We start from the raw sequence: 9,800 nt of genomic DNA, 5'->3' as shown, positions 1-9,800 counted from the left end.
ATTCGACACAGCTGTCAATATAAAAACGAACGTCTGCAACGTTGGCATTTAGAAAAATCTTCTTTATCAACATTGATCAAGTTCCTCGACGTGTTTCACTTCACCTTAAGGGGGTGAAACCACCATCCAAAGTAAGCCCTGTGAAGGTGGGTCACTCCTTAATTATTTTTTTTTAATTCAGAAAATTATATTTTTCATTTCTCGTTATGAGAAAGCTTTTCCAGGTGGATTGGATAAAAAATATTATGTTCTTGTGGGTGAAACTGCCAAATCGCCCCTTGACATGCCTTACTTTGGATGGGGGTTTCACCCCCTTAAAGTGTGTAATGGCAGATAAAAAAAATATACGTGTCGCTTAGTTTTTGGTCTGCTATAACATATAAAAAAATCAAATCGGAGAGATTGACCTGGGATCCCTTCCTTGTTAGCCTCGGTGGTCTTAATCGGGGACGTCGATATTTCGCGAAGAAAATCGGAAACTGAGCGTTCGCCTCGAGAGAGAAGTATTTAGTTGGGCGAAACCGATTTCCTATTTCGGCCTTGTACACAGTCTGCTTTTATATACTTTCTTTCGTGCCGTTTCAAATATTGACTCTGCGCAAGGGTAACCGCACTCGTGGTGGGACCTCTATTTTATCAGAGAAATGTTTACAGGCAACTGGAACTGTTTAAAAGTTTCCTGGGGTTGGGCATTTTCATTCTGCCTCTGGAAAGCTTTCTTATTTTTATTTTTCCCCACCACCATTAATCGGTAATATATCGAGGACTCTAGAGTTAGAGAAATAACGTTCCAAGGTAGTCATCGATCGAAAAGGAGTTATCATTTTCATTCGCATCCCTTATCGACCGTGGTACCTTTTTCCCCATCTCTTGATTGCGCTCGTTACCTTTTAAATCTTGTTTTGTCTTTTTGGATTTATTTCACTCGTCTTGCTTTTTAAGCTGATATGAAAGGATCATTCTATGTATATAAAACGTCGAAATATTTATAAAACTTTTTTCCAAACTGGGTGCACCGAATAATTTGAAACTTTAATGCGTTAATTATGGAGGCCCTAAGGAAGAACGCGATACTGGTGAAATTTAATTTTTCACTAAGAAAATGTAATTTTGGTTATAGTCTAGGCAAAATAAATAACAAATTTTTTGAAAAATAAAATTTCACCGGATTTTTTTCCTTAAGGCCTCCATAACCTTGTATTAACGTTTCAAATCATTCGGTGCACCCAGTTTGAAGAAAAGTTTTATAAATATTTTCAGGTTTTTATTTATAGAACGACCGTTTCATATGACCTTAAAAGCAGATAAATATCGCTCGTAACCACTTGTTATCATTTCAAATGATTCGGTGCACCCAGTGTGAAGAAAAGTTTTATAAATATTTTCAGGTTTTTATTTATGGAATGACCCTTTTGTATCACCTTAAAAGCAGGTAAATGTCGTTGGTAATCATGCGTTAACGTTTCAAATGATTCGCTACACCCAGTTTGGGGAAAGGTTCTATAAATATTTTCACGTTTTTATTTATAGAATTACCCTTTCGTATCACCTTAAAAGCAGGTAAATGTCGCTCTTAACCTCTTGTTAACGTTTCAAATGATTCGGTGCACCCAGTTTGAAGAAAAGTTTTATAAATATTTTCAGGTTTTTATTTATAGAACGAGCCTTTCGTATCACCTTAAAAGCAGGTAAACGTCGTTTGTAATCATGCGTTAACGTTTCAAATGATTCGGTGCACTCAGTTTGAAGAAAAGTATTATAAATATTTTCAGGATTTTATTTATACAACGAGACTTTCGTATCACCTTAAAAGCAAGTAAATGTCGCTCTTAACCTCTTGTTAACGTTTCAAATGATTCGGTGCACCCAGTTTGAAGAAAAGTATTATAAATATTTTCAGGTTTTTATTTATAGAATGACCCTTTCGTATCGCCTTAAAAGCGGGTAAATGTCGCAGATCTCAATCCACGTCGTCTTTCGCCATTCTCCGGAGCTTCGAAAGAGTCGGCTTTGGATTTTCCCTGCATTCGACATACGACGTCCGATAACCAATAGGAAAGCACGTTTCCTGTCGCGTGATCGGACGGAATGTCACCCGATGAGAAACACAGCCCTCCTATTGGTTATCGGACGTCAGACATCGTGTTCCGGACGCAGTGGGAATCGCAAGCTGCGCCGGGACATCCCTGGGACATCTCCCGGACAGTTGATTGGTTCCCTCCGGATGCCCACGGATATCCATCTGCCAATATCCACAAAATTATTAATAGATAAACTAATATTTGCTTTTCCGATGTACCGTTCAAACGACGCATACATATGTTCCATTGCTGTTTTCCGTGTATTCCTCTTCACGTCCCTTTCCATTACAATAATTATTGTTTGCTGTCATTGCTCGTAACATGTGTCGTTATTGCACCGGTTTAAAGTCGCATTAACTGGTGTAAGTTACTGCCAACTACTTTTGTAAAAGGTGTTTCCATCATCAACGCGAAGAGTAAAAGGGATCGAGTATTATTTCTAGCTCGTTACGGTACCTGGAATCCTCCCCTTTACAGTTTCCTTCGCCCTCATTTGTTTCATCCCTCTACACCCGGCAAGAGCCATATGTCTCCTCTGCTCTATTTTCCCACAGTTTTGGAAGGTCTCCGCCCATTAATTCGATCTTCTTCCTGTCACTTTATACATAAAGATGAAAACTGGTTGAAGAAATACATTTAAAGGGGGAAGAAATATTCGTAAAAGCGGAAGGCATTTAAACTTATTAGCATACTTCTTCTTTTAGTGAAATAATGTCTTCGACACCCATGCGCTGCCATCTTGCGGCAAAGTCTGTAACCACGACACGATGACGCTGATCATACTAAGATACCCTATCATGTTTAATATGAAAAATATCCGTGAAATTCAAAAGTGAGTTGTTTTATATGCAGGGAAGCATACAATAATACCGTACAATATATGTGTAATTAAATAATAAGATAACAGTTGCGCAAAACTATGTTTTACTTCTGCGCCGCTTTACCAGGGACACCCCATTTCGGTCCAGCGTAGCATCCGATACACCGAAGTCGCCATCTTGTGACGAAGGATTGAACTCAAACAGGGGCGAACTACCCTCGCTCTGATTTCAACTGAATACTTATAAAGAGTGTTATACGTTTCGATATCACATGTTAAACTCTCTAAAGATGTTTAATACAGAACTTTATTACGAGTATTCAAACTGTTAATAGTTTTCATTACCATATTAAATAAATTGCATAGTGCTCTGTCGGAAAAGTAGACACCTGCCCTGCCTTCCATCCCTCAGCTTTTCGTGGATGCTGGTTTTTTTCACATAGCCTGCCATCTACTGGCAAAATGCAGCATCCACCATATTGTGTCCGCCATCTTGCGACGAAGAATTGAACTCAAACAGGGGCGAACTACCCTCGCTCTGATTTCAACTGAATACTTATAAAGCGTGTTATACGTTTCGATATCACACGTTAAACTCTCTAAAGATGTTTAATACAGAACTTTATTACGAGTATTCAAACTGTTAATAGTTTTCATTACCATATTAAATAAATTGCATAGTGCTCTGTCGGAAAAGTAGACGCCTGCCCTGCCTTCCATCCCTCAGCTTTTCGTGGATGCTGGTTTTTTCGACATAGCCCGCCATCTGCTGGCAAAATGCAGCATCCACCATATTGTGTTCGCCATCTCGCGGAGGCGCCCGCAACTAAAACAGGGGTAGCATGGGCCGCCATCATCCGGACAACAAACCGCTCATCTCCTTCCCGGCACCCCTTTCGCCCAGCGATACGTCCTTTTAAAGAGTTTAACCGGAAGAAATAGTGCAGCGTGTTATTTTGCATCCTTCGAAGGTAGATCAAGAACACCAGTTAAGGTTACAAGGCTCCAAATCAAGAAGAAGAGTGGAGGCGTTACGGGGTGCATTTTCGTCGCTTCAATGGCGACGACCCATAGGACGCCCCTTCGAAATGGCTGTGATTCGAGGATCGTAATTCGTATCTCTGTGATTTGCCAAACGTTTGTTCGCATGTGATCTTATCTCCTAAAAACGGCTATTTATGAGGGAGATATTTCACTGCGGAAGAGGTGGCAGAGTTTTGACCACGGGAATATCGCCGCGGGAAGAATAAAGGGACTCCTGACAGAAAGATGGCTTTCTTTGCGCTCGCGCGGAAAAAATCCTAATTTTCCTCCAAGAAAGCCGGAGGACATGTCCTGAAGTCCTGTGGCGGTTTGCGGATTATCGGTAAGCTGCACGCCGGGTATTGATTTTTTTCTCGAGCATATATGAAGGGCGAGATATTGAATGGGGCAAATGATTCACACCCCCTCCCAGTATGTCGAGTGCTAGTGCCAATTGACGTGTGCTCTCATTCATTCTTCCTGGATTAAAATGAAACTTTTAGGGGCCCTTATTGTAATTACTCGTTGACAAGTTAAATTATTTAAATATTTAAATACTTGATATCATTATTTGAACATTGAATTTATTAAAATATTACCTAAGTGATGAAATAAATATTCCAATTGTTGAAATATATCGATACTATTTATTAAGCCCAAAGTTAGCCGAGCTCGTTTTGCATTATTTTTATCATATCAATTGCACCAGTACTGAACAATACCGTGTAGTTATACCTTTTTAGATTAATATTTTTCAATGTACTACATTTGATGTTTTCTTATCAGAGGGTAGCAGGATGCATTGTACATCTTTTTATCCTATATGTGATACGATAGCGTACAGTTGTCAGCGCTACTATTCCGGAGATAATGGAATTAACTGACATCTTTGTTCGTCAACAAACTTCCTGATAAGAGAACGTAATAGAATAAAAAAAATTAAAACGAATATGCAATGAAACTGCAATAGAAACTCCTGTAAAGCTTAATTTCAACTGTAATATTTTTATTTTATTTTTTTTATTCAATATGAGAGTTCTGAAATCCTTAAACAGTAACTCAGCCTTTTAATATTTTTTTTTTATTAAGAACTATGTTTTGAATGGTCTAATCCATGACGGATTCGTGAATCGGTCTACAACTAATGTCCAAGTGAATCCTTTTCTTACTCATAGAACTGACAAAGAGACTCTAAGGCATTCCAAGAAGGAGGTAAAAACCAATTTCCCAGGATTTTCAAAATGAGGTCCTATGATGGCGAAAGTAGCTCAGCAGAGGAAGACGAGAGGCGTGAAGGGCTTCCGGAAGTTCATTTACAACAAGGGCCTTGGCAACGCTCAGCTTCACATCCAACATGGGCATGGGAGCATCGAGGGGCTGTGCGTTGATACATTTTAATTATTAATTAATCACCCTCGTATATTTCAGGTTAAAAATCTGCACGTTTTTGTTCTTACCCAGAACTTCTTTGAACGATTATTAAAGAAATTTATTCCTACTCGAAGTGAGATGGGCGTAACACTGAAAAAGAATATTAATTATGTTGAATATTCAGCACACTTTGAATTGCAAAATGATTAACGCTCAACCTCGCCCCTAATGGAAGCTTCCCGGGGCTTGTTAATACATTCCAATTATTAATTACCTTATACTTGCATATTTTATGCCAAAAGTCTATTTGTCTTCACATTTGTACATTTTTTTAAAATATATTCAAGGAATTTTTTTAAGAGAAATAAGCGTAACATTTAAAGAGAACACTGGTCGAGTTGAATATTGAGCACATTTGCGCTTGTAAAATCATTAATATTGGTTAAAATATTATTTTGTTGCAGCATCAGTTGCCTGGCCAGTCCTCGACACCTTTAGAATCAATGGGATATCCAGCACCAGGTGCATCTCATCCTGGAGTTCCAGGACCACCTGCGGGTTATTCCTCGGAGCATCCCCAGAGTGCTCCAGGAAGAAGAACACCTCTCGGTGCCGTTGGCCTCGGCGGTTTTTATTTTCAGCAACAACCTCAGCCTCATACTTCCTCGAGTTCTCTATCCGATGAAAATCGGCCCGACCACGAAAGGTATTATCTATATATGAGCCGCTCAGTGCACACATTGATTAACTCCGTAAAACAAAAAGTTGAGAAATGCGATGAAGTAACGTAGATTCTTTTTTAAAATTCCTATTATAATATAACTTCAAATATATAATATAGAATACATAAAAACAGTTATAGTTTTCATCTAACGGTATATAAAATTAATAAGAAAGAATAGCCAAAAAATAATCGTCTGCATTTTATATCGACAAATGTTTTTGCAGGTATTAAATTTCCTCCCCTATTCCTGTATGCCAAACCTTTTGTTCCGTTATGCTTTTGTAAATTTCGTGCCCATTTATCAGGATTACGACTTCTTTTCCTCCCAATCTATGTGTTTGTTGGGGAATTTGTACCGTTGCAATCGGATGAATCCGAGAAACACGATAAACGTCTTCTTGCCCCAGACTTTCTGCTGATAAATCGTATCGAAGAATCATCCCTGTTTTCCACATCCACATTGTTATTAGTTTCACTCATTTCGATTATAACGGTATAATATTTAGTTCTTTAAAAACAATCAGGGAGTAATGTTGAAAAGACCAAAAATTGTGCCGTTTAATGGTGTTAATCTCTATTAATCAGGAAAGATATTATAAATATAATAAGTTATGACTATACCAAGTGCTTTGACACCTAAATTTAAGATTTTTCAAAAAGTGGAGTTAGTCGATGTGTGCACTGAGCGGCTCATATGTGTTTATCCCTTTTTTTTTTACAAATAGTTCCAATTCATTTAGCTCCTTCTATGGAATTTCCTTCACTTTGTCTTATCTTCCCCAGCAGACCAGGAGCATCGAGATTAAATTGTCCCCCAAAGTCGAAGACGACTCGCCAAGGTAAAAGTGTTAGGCTCAACATTAATGCCAGAGAACGCAGAAGAATGCACGACTTGAATGATGCCCTCGATGAGCTTCGTTCTGTCATCCCATATGCTCACAGTCCGTCCGTGAGGAAACTCTCCAAAATCGCCACACTTTTATTGGCTAAAAACTACATTCTCATGCAAGGTAGATCAAACATTGTTACTTATTTCAGACGTGGATATACATTTAAGGTGAAGTGAAACCCCCTTCAAATCAGTCGATTTGAATACAACACTTTTTTCTTAAGGGCATTAGACCAAACTGTCCGAAACTTTGACACATCACTCCTGATCATCTAAGAATTGTCCTGACACATTCCAAATTTGGATTTTTGGAAAAAATTGTTTAACTTAGCCCAGATCAGATCCAAAATAGCGTTGAGCTTTTATATTTCGATCAATATACAATTATCGAAGGCTCTGATATGAGAAACGAAAGGGTCAGGACAATTTTACGACAATTTAGAACACTCTGGTAATCAATAAACTCGCATTTCAACGGGACAAAGGCAAAACAAGTGTTGTATGCGCTTCTATGCCAAAACGATGGTAATACGAGGTCTCGGAGTGAAAATTTAATTGACCTGGAAATCACAGATGGCGCAGGGAGTCCCTTTGCAGTCAATTAGGGTCCCAGAAAACATGAATCCAGAGGATTTCTAGTTTTACTGCGATTTCTTCATATTTATTGTACGAAAACGAGTGTGGAGGATGCCATTTGGTACAATATCCAATATAATTGGACACAGCTGTCAATATAAAAACCAACGTCGGCAACGTAGGCATTTAGAAAAATCTTTTTTATCAACGTCGATCAAGTTCCTCGACGTGTTTCACTTCACCTTAATTATATGGACATTTTCGGTCATATTCTTCTCCAAGAAAGATGCCCCAATTTTCGCTAATTCCTCTTTTAATCTAAATAAACTATCCATCAAGCATACTATGTTACAATTACATACCACTGGAATAACATGATATGTAACGAATGTTATTCAAAAGATACATTAATATCATATACCTGTGATATTCATTGAATTATATTAACGTTTTCAGTCATATTCTTCTCCAAGAAAGATGCCCTGATTTTCGCTAATTCCGCTTTCATGATAAATAAACTACCTACCAAGCACATGTTACGGTTATATAACACTGGACGAATGTTATTCACAAGATACATTAATATCATATAACGTCGAATTATTGCCGTTCGGTAACATCGTTACAAACTTGTAAGCATTGCAGTTATATAATATTAACATAACATATATGTTACAGATATGTTATGTATACGTTATATTATTCGTTTTACAACGGCATTATATAGCTGCGGAGAAAATAGTAATACAAATTTTACTTCTAAATTATATGTATGTTACGTTATGTAATGATTGTATTATTGTTACGTAACCGTGTTTGGTGGGTACTATAGCAATCAAAAACAATATACGTTCATTACTCACAGATTTACAGAAAAGTAAAAATGCGACTACTTTGGTGTTTGCCACCTTTTTAATGCAAACGTATTTATTGTGTCTTTCGTGTTGCAAATTCGCAGTACTCATCATTTTTTGTTGACTGTCCGCTAGCGTGCACTATTGTATTATCCAGCAGTAACTGAAACGGAAGGATAAAAAATGCTATCGATAGTTATAGCACATTTTTAAGCATAAAATAATTATGGTATTTAAAAAAGCGTCCGTCAATGTCGAGCCAATATCACACCTGTGATAATTGTAGATCATTGTAGATCATTTATTGCCGTTGGATAATAACAGCTTGAAAAAGTATGTACACCATTTTAAAAAATGTTGTTTCGAGAAAAAGATACAACACAATTATGCCATTTATGATTTATCTTTGTCTTACCGCTAAGGGGATGTGAAAGTGGCATCCGAAAAGTCAATCGTTCATGAAAGTTTTCCATGTACTGCGTGTATCGAATCATTTCAAACTTTACAATATGAATGGATATAAGGAAGGCCCTGACATCGATGAAATTTCATTTTTTTGAAAAAATTTTGAAAATGCCTATGAACAAATTTTTAAGGAATTGAAGTTTCATAAGTGTAGTGACCTTCCTTATAGCCGTCATATTTACATTGTAAAGTTTGAAACGACTCGGTACCCCCAGTCCGAAAGAAAGTTTCATAAATAAAACCTCTTCGACGCCATTTTCATATCCCCTTAATCCGATATGACGGTTTCATAAATTAGATGCTTTGTTTCCGCTGCAACGTTTTTTATATTCTCGTAAATTTTACTTTAGGATACCCCTATGTAGAAGAAATGTAGAAATGTTTTATATTAAAATATTTGAGGAAACATATTTTCTGATTTCGGCAATATATTCTGTTCTATTTAAGAAAAATATGTATTCTAATTAATTTTTAGGAAACGCTTTGGAGGAATTGAGAAGAGTCATAGCTGTTCTACAATCGCCGCATGCCCACACAGCCGCATTGCCCCCAACTCCTGTATCCTATGATCTTCTTCAAGGATTTCCTGGAAAACTGTTCCAGGGAGTTCAAGAAATGCAAGGTCTTCCAACTGGAGGAAACCCTCAACCTATCACCCCTGGAGTTGCTCCTGGCGACGTTGCTGTTGCCGGTGGAGAATCCACCTAAGGTAGAAATTCGTTTCCAGCAAAATAACTGCTACATTTAATTTAAAAAAAGTAAATATGTAATTTTCAAGACTCATCGAGAGTTTCAAGATTTCTTAAGGTGAAGTGAAACCCCCCTGAAATCAGTCGATTCCATAAGACACTTTTTTTAAGGGTATGGGATAGAACCGTCTGAAACTTTGACACATGACTCGTGAGTATCTAGGAATTATCCTGACACTTTCAAAATGTTGATTTTTGAAAAAAAATTGTTTAACTTAGCCCAGATCAGAATCAAGATGGCGTTGAGC

At 37.5% G+C, this 9,800-nt stretch overlaps 1 protein-coding gene across 1 annotated transcript; it reads left to right on the top strand.

Annotated features, from left to right (window-relative positions):
* The first annotated feature begins 4,214 nt into the window (after window positions 1-4,214).
* Window positions 4,215-9,511, top strand: LOC105702222 (class E basic helix-loop-helix protein 22). Its single transcript, XM_023432962.1, has 5 exons — window positions 4,215-4,267; window positions 5,100-5,303; window positions 5,760-6,001; window positions 6,806-7,029; window positions 9,279-9,511. The coding sequence occupies exons 2-5, from the start codon at window positions 5,166-5,168 to the stop codon at window positions 9,509-9,511; spliced, it is 837 nt and encodes a 278-aa protein (XP_023288730.1). The 5' UTR covers window positions 4,215-4,267; window positions 5,100-5,165.
* Window positions 9,512-9,800: the final 289 nt, after the last annotated feature.

The sequence above is a fragment of the Orussus abietinus genome, unplaced genomic scaffold (genome assembly GCF_000612105.2).
Source record: "Orussus abietinus isolate OABI.00-Male unplaced genomic scaffold, Oabi_2.0 scaffold317, whole genome shotgun sequence".
Lineage (NCBI taxonomy): Eukaryota > Metazoa > Arthropoda > Insecta > Hymenoptera > Orussidae > Orussus > Orussus abietinus.
Note: the sequence above shows the minus strand (reverse complement) of the source record. Positions and strands in the feature narration are given on the sequence as shown.